A 17,418-nucleotide genomic window follows, 5' to 3' on the forward strand; every position below is an offset into this window, starting at 1 on the left:
CACACCTCCTGATGGGGCTACTAGGCTACAGAGGGAGTACTTTATTTTTTCTTGATTCAAAAAATGTATTGGACACCTACTGCTATGCAAGAAACTGAAGGGCATTTAAGACGCAGGGCCCTGATTGATACAGGAGGGTGGGAGAAATAAGACATGGCCACAGATGACAGCAGTGCTGTTTAATTCAGCAGAAAGAGAAGGGAAAATGTAACCCTTACCACTGTTGTCAGAGGGATGGCCAGAGGGAAAGTGACTGGGCTGCTCTGCTAACAGCAATGTCATTCAAGAGGTCATATGTACTCTTTCTATTTTTCTCCGTGGGACACATGCCAGAAAAAAAAATCATTTGCTTAGCTGCCTGGTAAATGCTTCTAGTAAACAAGAAGGACTGAGCTTTGCCCACAGTCCAGTGGGTCAGAACAGGGATGCTGAAGGTTATAACTCAAAATGTGAAAACCGGTGCCTCAGGCTGATATGCAGACTTTGCAGAGTGAAATACAACCAGAGATTCTTCCTCCTCTCAGAAACCGTTCCCAGTCATTTAAAATAACAATTCTCTTCTACTCCTAATGCGCATGGGGTTGGTTTTTCCTTAAGGCAGGTGTTCTCAACTGGACTGAAGACCTTAGCATCAGAAACCACATTTTACGCTCCTGTTCTGTCCTTTATTTCTATAGGTTTTTATGCATCCCACAGAGCACTTTTATTACATGTTAATTAGCTGTTGCATATAGAAATGTCTTTTCAAAATGCTGTCTCTAATTTTCCATATCAGTAATTCTATTAAATGCTTGTCTACACAGGCAATAAAAAATAATTTATAACCATGTCATTTATAAATAATTATTATTAGTTTTATTTTTTCAATTGTTATTTTTGGAAATTTCTTTTCCCGGTTCTACGGCACTGGCTAGGCCTTCTTATTACGTCATTTTTATCAGGAATATAATCCACACTTTTAACGTAAACAAGTACCATCATGGTGAAGAGATGGTTCCGCTGGGTCTGTCGATCAGGAAAGAAGATGGCAGCTCCACCGAGAAGGGTATTCCTTACTTCTTGCTTCAATATTTCCATGGGCACAGAGTCTCCATCCACCCTATCCACCACTGACAAAAATGAACAATGGAATCAGCTTTAACGTATTCCAACTATTCACTTACTATATCTATATCTGCATTAACTAGCCTACAAACTCATTACTCTCCATTTTGCAATTAATACCAGAGCAAAGAAACATTTCTGTACGCACTAGGCAATGTAAGGAAATTATTTTTTGTTTGTTTGTTTACATTTTACTAAAGTAAAGACTATTCATACCAGTTTTAATTTCATTATTTCCCTGTCCTTTTGAGATACAACTTGGCAAAGACTTAAAAATAACTTCAGTTAGTCACATGAGTTTAATTTTCAATTTATCATTATAATATCTCCCTCAATCTATCAAACTCATCCCAGTAAAGACTAAAAAGTGTGACAATAATTTCTCTCAATATCAGACAACTGTATATCAGAAACCAGGAGGAAGTTATTGATGAGGGAATAAACACTGAACCAAAATAAGATTCAAAAGAGGATCAAAGGAAAGTCATTTTCCAAAAAAACATCCCTTTCCTGGGCTTGCATGATCAAAGGACCCCGTTCACCACAGCAAGACTAGCACAGGGTCACATTAAAGAAAACCCAATCCTACCATCACATAAGTGTGTATAGAGCTCCTTGGCGGCCTCCACTGCCCGGGGGCTCTGGCGGGGAGCCTTTGCGTCCTCAGAGGCAGCCGCAGAGTCTCTCTGCAGCACCAAGAAGCAGCTCTGGAGGAGCTGCAAAAGCAGGGTTTGGGCACAGATGCATTCTTCCCTCGGGCTACAGAAAGATAAACTACATCAGAAGGCAAAAAGGCAAGTTGCTTTTATCCCCCTCCTTCCGCAGCCAAACAGTCCACAAAGGGCTCCCTCTAGACATCAGGCTCCGTGAAAACAATGCCGGATGTCTAGAGGAATAAAGGTGGAATGGAAAGAACACTATACTATGTAGAGTCTGCAAATGCAGACCCCACCTGACTGCCCACAGTAGGGCCAGGAAATACAATTTTTCATCCTGTTTCCTCATCTGTAAAATGAGGGTACTGCTACAATACTTAAGCCAGCGTTTTTCAACCGCTGTGATGTTGCCTGGTGTGCCGTAGGTGCAGACAAGACAAGAATTTTATAATTTTTCACTATTTTGTTTACTTAATATTTCATAATAAAGTAATTATAAAATACTTTCTTTGTGTTTATTTGATTCCTATTCAAGAGAATTACTTTATATATAGTCAATATAGGCACAGAGTTAAATTTTTTAACATTTTCTAATGGTGATGTGCCTCGTGATTTTTTTCATGAAACAAGTGTGCCTTTGCCCAAAAAAGGTTGAAAAACACTGACTTAAGCTGCTCTTCCCACAAGGTTATAATGATAATCAAATGAGAAAATGTTTAGAAAATATTGCCCAACTCACAAGTGATTTATAAAAATGTGTAATTTCTATATAATATTACTTTTCTGTTATTTCTATATCTAGGTGTTATTTTCCATAATAACCAAATCTTTAAAATCAGAACAATAAACTGGTGGGAAGTAACAACTTAGAAGTAAAAAAAATTGTCCATTTAGAATAGCAAAACTCAGTCTCTGCAGTGTGTTTTTATATGATTATCACTTTATCAAAAATTCTGACCTACTTTTGCTTTAATTTGCTGTAAAAATTCCAGAAGATTTCCAAATCAAGACCCGCGAAGTCCAGAAAAGACTTATATTTTAGGCCACTTTCCTTCTGCTGCACCTTAAGACCAGAAAAAAATAAAATTAAAAATGTATATGGAGAAAGACCATAATGGCTCATTTACTTCTCACTGTTAAGGGATGAGGTAGCCACAAGGATAAAATTCCCATATAATGCTTACTCTATACTGCTAAAAAGTCTTTTTTTTTTTAATGTGAAACTTTTAAAATATGTATATGTATGTGGTATATGTACATATGTATGTAAATGTATACACACACACACAAACACAACATACAGCTCACACACATACACACCCATGGAGGCTCCCTGGCTTCATCAACACCACACCTGAAACATAAATGTGTCTACACTGAATGATGATTACTGTCCAGGACCACATACAGTATATTTTGACCCTTCCCTGAATATAGGCTAAAAGACCAATTCTGCTATAAATGCCCCTGCTATTTCTCAGCATCTCTCTCTCATTTGCTATTTCCTGCTGTGATAAGAGAGCTTGAATAACAAAGACCAAACAAACCATATAAATTGAGTTACCAGCCTCTGAACAGCACCCTGAAGCAGAAAAAAGGTCAAGAGTGGATACTGCTGCCCAGCTGGTGTGGCTCAGTGGTTGAGTGTGAACCCATCAACCAAGAGGTTGCCAGATCAAATCTCAGTCAAGGCACCTGCCTGGGTTGTAGGCTCAATCCCCAGTGGGGGACGTGCAAAAGGCAGCCACATTGATGTTTCTATCTCTCTATCCTCCTTTCCTCTCTTTCTAAAATCAACAAAAACATATTAATAAGAGTGGACACTGTTGCACACCACACAAGAGCACACCATGAGACAAACCATGTTCTCTATGGTGGTGGCTGTAAGAATCAACCTTTGAGTGAGTTATTGTGTTTATTAGTGACTGTAGAAGTCAGTATAAAAAACACAATTATTTCAAATTCTGCGCTATTTTGGTACTTTTAATAAACAAATAGAATTTACCTACACTTCAGGAATAATTATCCTTAAAGAAGACATAAATCCGTCAAAACCGGTTTGGCTCAGTGGTAGAGCGTTGGTCTGCGGACTGAAAGGTCCCAGGTTCGATTCCGGTCAAGGGCATGTACATTGGTTGTGGGCACATCCCTGGTAGGGGGTGTGCAAGAGGCAGTTGGTCGATGTTTCTCTCTCATCGACATTTCTAGCTCTCTATCTCTCCCCCTTCCTCTCTGTAAAAAAATCAATAAAATATGTATATTTAAAAAAAAAAAAAAAAAAAAAAGAAGACATAAATCCCATAAACTTGCTTCGACTCCCCAGTGTGCCTTTGGCAAGCTAGCTGGGGATCTTTAAGCTCTGTTTGCATGTCTAGTGCAGGAACCCTCACAATGACGGCCATAAAGCCACTTGGTGTTTCACTGACTGATGCCCTCAATGCCCAGTACCTCACTCCCCTTGGCCTTCCTATGTCATCACAGCATGATGCCTCCCCACTCTTTGATACTGCATGGCTCCAACATGGCCAGGTTCCACTGACGGGTGTTCATTTCCCTGGACACTGTCGTTAATTTTCCCAAAGGACTGAAGTCTAACAACTGAGGATACACTACCAGGTCATGGGCAAGCTGCTGGATGAACTGAAGGGTCCTCAGGAGCAGTGAGGCCCCGCAGACACTCTCCTCCATGTCCTTTCTGCAGTGAGCACAGATGGCACTCTGTTCTGCTTCTGCTCTCGCAGGCCGGAGGTAGCCACTGATGCTCAAGCCTTGTACTCCCAAGCGCTCTGCCGACTCCTGACGGGTGCAGAGGAACTTCACCATCAAGTACTAGAAAGGACAAGAGAGATTTCAGGCGAAGGACTCAAGAGCCCTGGATATTGATGGAAGAGAGCTCAGAGCCTTCTTTGAAAGGTGCCCCTATGACTTTAACAATTTATGAGGTACCAGTATGCCTAGCACTGGGAACGCATCTATAACAAATAGGGGAGGAAAACCACACAATATAAATGCTAAATGAAATCTGGTCTGGGAAAGAGCATAATAAGAGAAATGTCATTACTCCTCCTCAAAAACAGGATTAAGACAGGACGAATAAGAGACGTATGTTTGCTCTGGGGCACCGTTTTTGAATAGAAATCATATATATGGCAAAAACGGTCCATGAATGCCAATGAGGAAGCATCTCAAACTCCCCGCAGATATATGCAACCCATGTGCTGGGAGCCAGGACACTGCCTTGTCTGCCAAAGCTAAAGCCATTTTCAAAACCCAACTTCTGTGCAAACTATCTGCCTCTTACAGTGAAAGCTCCTTGGTCGGGGCCTTTCAGAATCCACTCCTCAACTGCATAAATATTTACTGAGCATTTTTTTATGTGTAAACGCCAAAGATAGTTCTTATTTCTCTATTTAAGCTTCTTACTAAAACTTACACTAGAGAGTAAAAAAATAAGTAGCCAGATAATTTCCTAGCTGTGAAAACATATCTCTCTTGCATTTATACCTGTGCATTTGCCATTCTCTCAGCCTGAGATGCCCTTCTCCGCACAACTTATCCTGGCTAAAGATGGTGGCTTAATCAACTTTCCATAGTTAGATCACACCACCTTTCCCAGGAAGCTTTCCTTAGTGAACTCCAGGCTAGGTAAGATATTTTTCTTCTGGGCTGCAAGAGCCCCCTGCATATCAGTCCATATCACAGTGTCATATACATCTGTGCTTTCCACTAGACTATAAACCTCTAGAGTCTAGAGGGTCATAATTATGTCTGATTCACCTCATGGGTTCCAGTGCTGGCACAATAACCACTCAATAAATGCTTACAGAATAAAAGGAGGGGAGTGGGCCAATACACGAAGGCCACAACTCAATAATGCTTACTCTGGCAACTCTGCACTGCTGCAGCTTGATCTCCGCTTCATCCCACTCTTCTTCCAGCTCAAACCAGCCAATAGGATCATCCTCTCCAAGATCATCAGGTGAGCAACCGACCCTATAAACACAGGGCAATCACAAACATTTTTGTATTCCTAAACCTCTCAAGGATCCAATGAATAAGACACCATGTAAGTGTCATTTAACTTGTACATATGGCCTGCCAATTAACATATAAGATAGTTAATGGTAATTTCCTCCCCATTTCTCAAATCTTCTCATCCATGAAATAGGAATTATTATCAGTCCCAAATGTAACCTGAGAACTAAATAGAAAGTTTGCTTCCCTAGATAACTGGTTTATCTAAAGAACAGACATGAAGTCAAGCTCTTAGATGAACTACTCAGGAGTAAAGTACAATGCAACAGCTGGCGTGTGTTTCTGGAAAGAACCAAACGAGAGGCAGGTTCAGCTTTGTTTCCCTGGCCAATGTATGTCTGAGCAGCCCGAGGCTTGGACCACTTGCAACAACTGAAGGGTAAAAGCTGGGCAGCCTTCAGGTCCTTGAGCTCCAAAAACGGAAACTTCAGCCTGCAGAAGCCTTGACATTTTCTCCTGTTCCTTAAGAAGTACTTCCAAAATAATAAATAAATTAATAAATAAAGTAAAATAAAATAAAAAGAATTCCTTCCAGGAAAGCAGTGCAGCCTGAAGAAGCTGAAGAAGCACAATTATGTGCCACTTCTTTTTCAAAAAACAGACAGCCTAGCTTTGTGGTTGAGCATTGATTCTTGGTCAGGATGCCTGTGTTTCAAGCTCGATCGCCAATTGAGGGTATGCAGGAGGCAGCCAATCAATGATTCTCTCTCATCTCTGATGTTTCTCTCTCTTTATCTCCCTCTTTCTTCCCTCTAAAATCAATAAAAATATATTTTTAAAATAAAAATAAAATAAAAACCGGACATTTGAATGGTACTCCTTTCAGGAATTAAATAACTAAGACAAAGAAAAGGCAGTCTTTTCAAGTAATAGTTCTAACTTTAGACTACGTAGCCATGATACAGCTAACAAGCTAGCATCGCATGAATATCCTTTATGGACAGAAGAAGCAAGCACAGGACTTATAGCAAGAGGGAAAACACAAAGGATCCAGGGTAGGTTCTAGAACAGAGAGAGAAAAAATGTCCTCTATTTAACATAAATCCTTCTTAGCATAAACCTTTCGCAATATAGTTAGCCCTAAAATCAATGTGACCGCTGGTATTTTGTCTTAGCCCAAAATCCTGTTTCATCAATATTATATGTTTGAGGATTTTTTACATTTTGGAAGGCTCACAGAAATCTTTGAGATACAGAGAGGTAGCAGGAGGAAGCAACCCTTTTCACTACACCACACAGCAGGCAAGGTGGAGAGGAGCAAGCGGAGTATTAGTAGTTAAGTGTACACAGCAACCAAACAGCTGTCCTGGAGCTGACTGACCATTGTCTGGACAGAGGGACAAAAAAAAAAAAAAAAAAAAAAAAAAAAAAATAGATGCATGTACATTAACGTTTTGACTTCCAAACTGGAAAGACACTGATAATATGTAGGCCAACCAAATCAGGATTCCAGAGTAGTTCAGGCTGAACCCAGAGGTAAAATCAGCAAGGGAGTAGCAAACAGGCCTACATTGAGGTTAAAATAAGTCATCCTATATAAGTAAAAGATCTTGTTTGACAAGCAGGTTAAGGAAAAAAGACCTAGTTTAATATGTCCCAAGAGTGGGACTGGCTACTTAAGAACAACTATAATCTCTAATCACTATTCTAAAAGAAAAGCATATTTTAAAAAGAGAGACATAGGGAGATTTTAGGAGTGAGGAAATTTTGATCATTTTTATTAAGAGGGCTGAATTAAGACGACCGAATTGAAATTACAAAAGTAGATTTCAACTAACATATTCCAATTACTGTAGTGTAATGAATTCTCTATCATTAAGAGTATTCTGCCCTAGCTGGTTTGGCTCAGTGGATAGAGCATTGGCCTTCGGACTGAAAGGTTCAAGATTTGATTCCTGTCAAGGACACATGCCTGGGTTGCAGGCTCGATCCCCAGTAGGGGGCATGCAGGAGGCAGCCAATCAATGATTTTCCCTCATCATTGATGTTTCTCTCTCTCTCTCCCTCTCCCTTTCTCTCTGAAAAAAAATAAATAAATGTTTTTTAAAGAAGTATTCTAGAGGCTGAATGACCATAGGGATGCTACCAAAGGAAATACAGCCAAGAGAGGGAGTTTTTCCAGATTCTTGCTATTGAGAAAGTGGTCTGTGGATGGGGAGCATCAGAGTCACCTGGGAGCTTGTCAGAAATGAAAGTATCAGACTCCACCCAGAACTACTGACTCAGAATCCACATCTTCACATAATTCTTGGTGATTCATCTGCACATTAAAGCTTAGTAGTACTGTACTGGATGATAAAGTCTTCTGTTAACTCCAGCACCCCATTACCTGTGATATACAGTAGCAAAAACAGCAAGCCTGGGGCTCAGCTTCATGATTTTTAACTTGCAACTGGTAACAAAGGGACAACACTGCTCAATGACCTGTGCAACTAAATCCAACAGGTCCACTCCTAGACCTGATCTTACTGCTTCCTGGGAAACATTCAGCACCATTGCCCACTCCCTACTTCTCTCAGCCTGGCTTCATGGTAACACATGCTTAGCTTTCCTGCTGCTTGTCCAGCTGTCTTTCTCAGTCTCCTTCCCTCTGCTGCCCATTAAATGCTGGTGGCTCTCAGCACGCTGACCTAAGGTTGCTTCTCTTCCTAGCCCCCACACACTTCCAGAATGACCTCTTCCAATTCGTTTAAAATGATCATTTAAATGTCTATCGTATTTGTACTTTCAGCACAAATGTCTCCTCCAGGCTCCTAACCTATTTGTCCAGCTAGGTATCAAATATATATCAAAGGCTTTCTAAAACATCAAATTCAAAAGGACCAAAACTAAGCTCACCATCTTCCCCCACAAACCTATTTTCCCCGAGGTATTTTCTCTCTCATAGAAAGACTACCAATGCTCCCATCTTCCCAAGCCAAGACCACAGAACTCATTGATGCCTAAGCTTTCTTCCCCCTCCTGCTCTACATTCAGTAACTCAACTGGTCCTACAGCAACCTCTCTCCATTGCTGCTCTTGCTGCTCTAGTTGAGATCACCCACACCTCTGACCTTGAAGGTGACCCACACCTCTATCCTTGAAGGTGACAGTGACAGCCTCTTCCATTTCATTCTGCTTCCATGCTTGTTCTCCTCCAATCCACACTACAGGTGTGTACTTCTAACACACACCTGATGAAGTTCTTCTTAGATTCCCTCAACAGCACTTGCCATCCACTCCCTGCCCCACCCACCTTCCCACTGCTTTAAGGATCAAGTCCAAACCCTGAAACAGAGGCAAAAAGACCTTGAATGACCTGGCCTCTTCCTAGCTCTCCAGCTTCATGGCTCACCATTCTCCACCTCACAGTGCACTTCAGCAATGTGGGACCTGTCAGTCCTTGAATATGACATACTTCACTTCTGAGTTCTCAAATCTGCTCTTCTCTTTGCTTAGGACATTCTCCTTCCACTTCTTCAAGTTGCTAATTAACTCTAACTCATCCTTTAGTTCTTAACATAAACATTTCCTCCAGGAAGCCTTCCCTAATCAGGTCAGGTGCTCCCAGAACACTCTACCTTCTCCTACCTAGTATTCAGAGTACTGTGGTAGTAGCAGTTTTATCCTCTGTTTTTGAGCTAAACAGGAAGCTCCACAGAGCAGCAACTGCCAATTTGCTCATTACAGTATCTTCAGTGCCTAGCAATAGGCCTAACACATAGTAGGCACTTAATAAACATTTTCAATAAAAGCATGACTAGAAGGAGGGAGGCTGGGGTATGGGTAAATTTCCAAGCAGCTAGGTAAGACTGAAGACCTCAGGCTGCCCACAATTCAGGTGTGTATTATTATCCAGCCATCTTGAAAATGTGGGTGCCTGGTCACAGAAGGGACTAACTTCAGAGTCTGTGAACAAATTAAAATACACATCTTCACATCCATTAGACGCAATGAATGCTCATAGTCATTGAGGGTGGGTTAGTGGCACATTTTCTATAAGGAAAAGAAAGCATATTTCACCAATAAGGGGATATATACAATCTTATTAGATTTTTATTCTGTTCCTTACCTGCTTTTTACAAATTGCCTGAATTCCTTAAGTTTCCATTTGTCATATTTTTCAAACCTTTTGAAGTGTTCTTCTGCTTGGAATTTATCAGAAGATGAGTTATAGGCAAACACCAACCCACACTGGGCACCAATGCCACCACGTCGAACCTGGAAATAGAGATGTAGATAACATACAGCAGAAGGGCAAAGTCCTGTGGCTGTTTTGTTTCCAAATAACATGCTTAAATTTAAAAAGCTTCAAACAAAATCAAACCAACAAAATGATCTTTCAAATACATTAAGTCCTAGGAGATCCAAGATGGCAGCAGAGTAAGTGAAAGTTACCTCCTCCTAGAAACAAATTGGAATTACAACTAAAGTATAAAACAATCAACCTGAATGACCAACTGAGGACTAACTGAACAGAAGTCTTATAACTAAGGACATAGAGAAGATGCTACCTTACAAATGGTAAGAAGGGCAGAGATTCAAAAAGGACTGGCCCTGCACCCACACATGGCAGTTAAGAATCTGGAGGAGTATCTCAGCTGCAAAGATCTCCCCTGAGGAGCAAGAGGTCTCAACCCCAAGCTGGACTCCCTAGCCCAGAGTACAGAGCCAGGAAGAGGAGCTCAATAACACCTGGATATGAAAATCAGCAGGGAGTCTGCTAGAAACCCAGGGTCCCTCTTACAGGGCCAGAATATAAAATTTCATTCTCAGGTACTCATCCAGTGAAAGGATGACTGCTCAGAGCAAACACAGGGAGAGATTGAGTTGTATGGCTTTGGGGAGAGGACTAGAGGGACAGCCGCCATTGTCTCTGTGCTGAGTCCTTCTCCCACACTGCCCACAGACACCATCTTTCCTAGGGAGATATACTGGCCCCACCTTCCCACCTCCATGTGGCCCAGCCCTGCCGAGCTCGCACCTTGCCAAGGAATCATCTAGCTGTGGCCCACTGCTGTTTTCCTTAGAAGCTAGCTCCTGAGGAGGTTTGGGAAGACTCCGGTCAGAGACTCATAGAGAAAGACTGAGACCTGTGGCTCTGGGGCCATTTCTCCCCTCTCCCAGCTTGAGTACTGCCACACCTCCCATGGGAGATCTACTAGCCTGATCTCCCACCCCCCTGTGGCCCCACGCTGCCAAGCTCCTGCCCTGCTGAGGAATTGGCTAGCTGCGGGTAGCCTGGGTCCACTGCAGTCTTTCAGGGGGTGTCAGAGATACAGGAAAAGACTGAGTAGTGTGGTTCTAGGGCAAAGGCCATTTATTCCCCCAAACACCCTAACCCAGTGCCACTGTTCCTGCAGAGACCTCCCTCCACATGGCCAAATCTTAAATCTGTTTTACCCTGAGGGACTCTACTGGCCTCACCTGATGGCTCCCAAAGGCCCTGCCTCACTACAGGGGTCCACCAGCAGCGAGTGGCTGGCCTTGGGCTACTCTGAGACTTGTTGAGTGGCTGAAGTCCTAGTGCTGGTGCCAAGACCCAATCTGCCTGGGGACTTGAAGCTGCCTCAGGGAACTCGTGTACCACCGGAGGCTCTTTCAATGGCTGAGCCTAACAGGCACCTGGCAGGTGGGAGCCAGGTCTCAGGGTGCACTGGGCCTTTTGCTGACGTGCCCCAGATGCAACACCAATAGAAGCTGGCCTTGGTACATGCTTGGCGCCTCCCCACCACTCCCAGATCCAGCAGAGGCAACCATCAAACCACAGAACCTTTTGTAGCTCCTAAAGGGTAGCTCAGGGCCAGTTACAGACAGAGTCTGACATTGACATGCACAAGAGTCCCTCCCAAGAGGCACAACCAGAACCAACAAACCCAGTGGCAGCTTCAGATCACAACAGAGCATGACCCAATTAGCTCCACAAGTGGCACACTCAATGGGAGATCTCAGCAGACACCATTGTGGTGGTGTCTGCTGAGATCTCCCATTCTGGGACCAGACCTTTCTGGGACAAATTTCACTTCGTGGTGTCAGCTCCTGCACATCAGCTCATATACTGTGGTTGGGGTCAATCCTCATAGTCAGCCAGCCTGAGGGTCAACCTCACCCACAGACAGACCAATAGCAATCAAGACTCAACTACAACAGGAGGGCTCACATCATCCACACAAGGGACATTCCTAGTCAGGTAATCAAGGACACTGTTCCACTGAGCCCCACAGGACACCTACTACATAAGCCACCCTACCAAGACTGGGAGACATAACAGATCTACCTAATACATAGAAACAAATACAGAGAGGCAGCCAAAATGGGGAGACGAAAAAACATGCCCCAAATGAAACAGCAGGAGAAATCAAATACATTAAGTCCTGGAAGAGTTAGAAAGCTGCATCCTAAGAAATGATTCCTTACATTCCTCAATCCTTATATTCACACCATTCACAGACTTAACAATCTATTCACCTTTGTGTCCCTGCCCTCTGCTACAGGCCTGACACAAAAAGCATTCGATGTTCAATGAAAAACAGTGACATGGACCTCTGAACTATATCCCTCTTTTTAACAACAGTAGTAGCATTGCTTAAAGAAGGAGAGTTACCATAATTCTGATCTGTGTAACTTGGAGGGCAGAGTCAGTTGCTGTAGAAAAAATAGTACTTGCTCTAGTTTTCCCAGTCTCTGTGAGAAAACCTGCAAAAAAGAAAAACTAAAGTTAGGATGACTGACATTTATAATTCTAAGAACTAAGATCAACAAAAATCATGTCCTTTGAGGCAGGGGATAACTAGTTCATCTTAGAATTTCATGGAAATTAGGGAAAGATTTCCCCTCAGGACAGATTCAACCCCACTGAGAAACTCCGAGGTATCAGACCACTGGCCAGCACAACTTACTCAGGGTGCAACTGGCTTTGATAAGGCACTTTTTAATTGGCAGCACTACTTTGAGATTATACAGAAATAAAAAGTTTATAAAAACTACGACTTCCATTCAAAGAGACAAAAGACTGGACAATCAATCATCTTTCTGAGCCATTCCTAAAACAATGACATGTCTGACTGGTCTGACAAAGGCAAGCAGGCTTAGAGGCTGAAAGAGGGATTAGATAGCTTTTAGAAGACTGTTAGGAAAAGGACGTGAAAAACTTTAAAATGGAAAGAAAAAGAAAAAAAGGCTCCTAGCTGTTCTGTGTAGCACACTGTTTGTGTTATCTCCACCTTTCATGGTCTCCAGGCTATTTTACAATTCTGTAAATTGTAGACTAATGACAGTAACGCAAATGATTCCTGTCTACAAAGATAAAACTTGTGTCCTGGAAATGCAGCTGGGTATTCCTTATGAGTAGTGACCATTTTTGTATCTATTTGTAGATTCCTGTCAGCATTCCTACTGATCTGTGTGTATTTTATGAAATCTTTGAACTGTTCATAACATCTTATTGGTTCCCTCACTAATTAATGACACACATGAAATGTTTGATGTGTTCAAATTATAGTAGTATGAGATCACAGTTCACCTTTTTTGTTGTTAATAATCCATTAATAATTCACAAAACCACCTGCTGCTAGACCCAAGGCTGCCTTTCTCTTTCAATTTGTGTGATTTACTTCTGTAAATGCATCTGCTAAAGTCAGAATTAACCAACCACTCTTCTTGGTACTATGAATTGCTCTAGACCCATGGTCCCGCAAACTGCGGCTTGCGAGCCACAATGCAGCTCTTTGGCCCCTTAAGTGTGACTCTTCCACAAAATACCACAGCCTGGGCGAGTCTATTTTGAAGAAGTGGTGTTAGAAGAAGTTTAAAATATTTGGCTCTCAAAAGAAATTTCAATCGTTGAACTGTTGATATTTGGCTCTGTTGACTAATGAGTTTGCCAACCACTGCTATAGACCATGTTGCCTTATCAAGTAAGAAGCATAAACAAGTTTCATTACTTCATTATATTGCATTCAATAAAACAAAAACTTGTGAAGTCAAATTTCCATAAGACAATACACAAAATTTTTCACCAACACCAAGAAATTTAAATCCAAAGGAACCTTTACTAAGTCACAGAGAGTAGCTATTATATAATTTAATTCTATCAAATAGTAATTCTACAGACAATTTTAAGAAACCATATGGCCAGAAAATCACACAAATTCCACTAAGCAATTAATACTAAAAACTACATCAATTACTGAACTGTCACTTCCCCAGGGGTCTGGATCCCTCTATCTTATCAAATCTATTGTAAAGGCTGAAATACTGCCTAGAAATTACTGATTAGCGAGCACTTTTACTCTCAAAGTAGCTAAAGCAATACTTTGTCAAAAGAATCAGACTCTTTTTATCTATTTATATATAGAGAGGGAGGGAAAGAGAGATAGAAACATCAATGATGAGAGAGAACCACTGACTGACTGGCTTCTGCACACCCCTACTGGGGACTGAGCCACAATCTGAGCATGTGCCTTAACTAGGAATTTAACTGTGACCTTCTGGCTTATAGGTCAGCGCTCAACCACTGAGCCACATCAGCTGGGCAATCAGGCTCTTTTTAAATAACACTGCCACCAAATACACATGTAAGCACAGAAAGGAAGAAAGGGAGGGAGGGAGGTAAAATGAAACCTTTCTGCTTCCTTTTCTTGGCAAAAAAACCCACCACACACACAGAACACCAGCTCATGTGTGTAACTGTGATATTTTAAAACAAAATCTGTTTTGAAACCATGCACCCATACCCAATTTATGATCTTAAAATACCAAGGGGGAAGATAACAAATCACAAAGAATTTAATAAATCTAGCCCTTCAGCTGTATTGGCAGCACCCTGCATTCCTTTAAATACCAGACTGTGGTATTGGCTCCCAGCAGAGTCAGCCCTCTGAGGGCCAATGCTGGGTCCTCAGGCACTCTGTGCAGCAAGTGGCACTTGTCCAGACCCGACAGTTCTCACCGCTGGGGAGGTACAGTGTACCAGTGAAAAGGGCTTTCTCCCCTCTACAAGGAAGAAACAAATCACTCCTCCAAACCCAGCAGTTCTGGCTGAGAGGAATTTCCCCTGTCCCACCTGTGTCCTCAGGCTCAGCTTTTGTAGCAGAGCAAGACCAAATCCTACTGGAGTTATAAGACCCAGACAGTGATGGCTGTGGAGCAAGTGGCCAGGAGAAACTGAGTCTCCTCCCCATACCGTTCACATCCCACACACACAAGAAAAATAATAAATCCACTAACTACTACTTTCATCCATCCCAGGGAGGAGAAGTAGATGGATAGGACACAGGAAGAATAACAAAGTATTCAAATCAGACTAGGCATAGTGCTGGCAAATGCTTCTGATAGCTACAGAAAAAAACATGGTTCTTGCAAACTTAGAATAGTGTTAAAAATGCACATACTGAATTTTAAGACAACGAGAGTACCCTGTATAATATAATGAAGAGATGTCATTATAAATTTGTTCAAACCCACAGAATATACAACACGCAGAGTGAACCCTATAGGTTTTGGGTGCTTTTGATGTGTCAATAGATTATCATCCTTGATTTTTAAAAAAGTACCATTCTGGTGAGTGAAGTGGATAAATGGGGAGACTATGCATGTGTGGGGGCAGATGGTATATGGAAAATCTCTGTAACTTCCTCCAATTTTGTTGTAAACCTAAAACTGTTTAAAAGAAAATTCTTAAAAAAAAAAAAAAAGAATAGATGGAGACATGATTTGAAATGGTTATAAAAGTTAAAAAATAAAAAAAAACAAGACTGAGTGGATGAAGACAGTATGAAAAAATCAGTGCTGCCCAGCCAGTATGACTCAGTGATTGAGCGTCATCCTATACAATAGGAGACGGCAGGTTTGATTCCCAGTCAGGGTACATACCCAGGTTGCAGGTTTGATCCCCAGTCAGAAATTGATGGGTGTTTCTCTCTCACATCGATGTTTCTCTCACTCTTTCTTACTCTCTCTCTCTCATGCTTACGCTTGCTCTCTCACTTCCGCTAAGATTAAAAATAAATCTATATACTGGTTTCATGCTCAGGAGACAAAATATGCAGAGTCTTTGGCAGAGTGGTCTGGTCTTGCCTCTCCTGGATGTGGGAGGGGGAGAGAGAGGGGGAAAGGGCAAAGAGCTGCCATGGCCTCCTCCCAACACTACCTTGGATTCAGGTGACTTGGTGGCCTGCGATGGCCTTCAGTATCGCAAGAAATTGATGCAGTGAAGAAAATGTCTTTGCAGAGGCTGAGTTGCTAGGAAAGGCTTTAGGAAGACTGTCTACTGCAAGAGTCTATTGCTTAAGAAGACTACCAAGTAGAGGAGGTGTAACGGGGAAAAGCACCTTTTCCCAGAGGTCTTTACCTCACTAGTACTAAGAATGAAGACAGGCCCTGCCAGCATGCCTCAGTGGTTGAGCATCAACCTATAAACCAGGAGGTCACGGTTCAATTCCTGGTCAGGGCACATGCCCAGGTTGTGGGCTCAATCCCCAGTGTGGGGTGTGCAGGAGGCGGCAGATCAATGATTCTCTCTCATCATTGATGTTTCTCTTTATCCCTTTCCCTTCCTATCTAGAATCAATAAAAATATTTTTTTTAAAAAAAGAATGAATACAGGAATCAGAACAGAGAAGAGAGGACACAAAGAATGTGTGAGGTCTCTGCTGCTGTGAAGAAAGCAAAGGAGAAACCAGATTCAAAGCAGTAAGGCCAATTTTTCACAATTGCTGTAACATTCCACTTCCTTTACTGAAATGGCAATAATCAAAGCAGAAAAGTGAGTAGAAAAGGGACATATGCAGGAGACTCACAGGTTGGCCAACAAGATGGATGAGGAAGAGACCCACAAACTCCCCGCTGTCTGAGGAAAAGAGCTACTGCAACGCTGAATGGAATATCAGTGCTTACAATGCTGACACTAGGGAAGGAGTAAGGCTTGCTTCCACACACATCAAATGCCAGACTGGCCAGACTGAAAATACCCTCTTCGTAAATTATTAATATGTTTTCAGCTCTCTAGTGCTACTGATCCACTGAGTTTCTTAACCTTTAAGATAACATAATAAACACTCTGAACTTTGAAAAGGTAACTTTCTATATTCCAAGAGAAGGAGTCCTTGCTTTCAAAGGCTCTCAAATATTTGTTTACAGGTGACTGGCACCTAGCAGATGATAGCGCTGTAATAAAGAAACCACACCAATGGCTCAGGGACCACTGCCAATCTGAAAGGCAACCTGACGTGATGACTGCATATCCTGAAAATCTCAGTCCAGCGTGTGATTTCACACAGCTGTCCAGTGAGCTCACGGTGGTCCTTTTCATTCACTGGAAACAGACAGATCCACCACTCACCATCCCTCGTCCATGGTTCAACAAGGAGGTTTTCAGGTCCCGACTTCTCTTCTTTTCCTTTGACATCACAGGCCTGCAACGTCAGCTGGAGCGGCTTACCTGACCACGGGAAAGAGAGAGTGCATGAAGCCAGCGCTGTGAGAAAGTGAAAGCTAGTGTGCACACCAGGGGCAAGGGAGTACCGGTGGCCACCCAGATTGCTGACTAAAAATTTGCCCATTTAGAAGTGAAAACAGAGAAGCAATATTAGACAACAGTTGACACCATCTTCTGTGCTTTCCTGGAAGACAAAATACAGCTTAT

General features: G+C 42.1%; 1 protein-coding gene across 2 annotated transcripts in view; it reads right to left on the minus strand.

The window, feature by feature from the left end:
• The window catches only part of ZZEF1 (zinc finger ZZ-type and EF-hand domain containing 1), a 109,857-nt gene that overhangs the window by 57,630 nt on the left and 34,809 nt on the right, over positions 1–17,418 (minus strand). For both annotated transcript variants that reach the window (XM_084862799.1, XM_084862798.1), the window contains exons 9-16: positions 17,116–17,214; positions 12,379–12,470; positions 9,847–9,995; positions 5,642–5,753; positions 4,374–4,589; positions 2,723–2,823; positions 1,694–1,863; positions 976–1,109 (exon numbers count right to left, since the gene is read on the minus strand). In XM_084862799.1, the coding sequence (XP_084718925.1) occupies positions 976–1,109; positions 1,694–1,863; positions 2,723–2,823; positions 4,374–4,589; positions 5,642–5,753; positions 9,847–9,995; positions 12,379–12,470; positions 17,116–17,214 (1,073 nt within the window). The remainder of the gene's footprint in view (positions 1–975; positions 1,110–1,693; positions 1,864–2,722; positions 2,824–4,373; positions 4,590–5,641; positions 5,754–9,846; positions 9,996–12,378; positions 12,471–17,115; positions 17,215–17,418) is intronic.

Source organism: Pipistrellus hanaki, assembly GCF_964339955.1.
Source record: "Pipistrellus hanaki genome assembly, chromosome: 16".
In the NCBI taxonomy this organism is placed as follows: domain Eukaryota; kingdom Metazoa; phylum Chordata; class Mammalia; order Chiroptera; family Vespertilionidae; genus Pipistrellus; species Pipistrellus hanaki.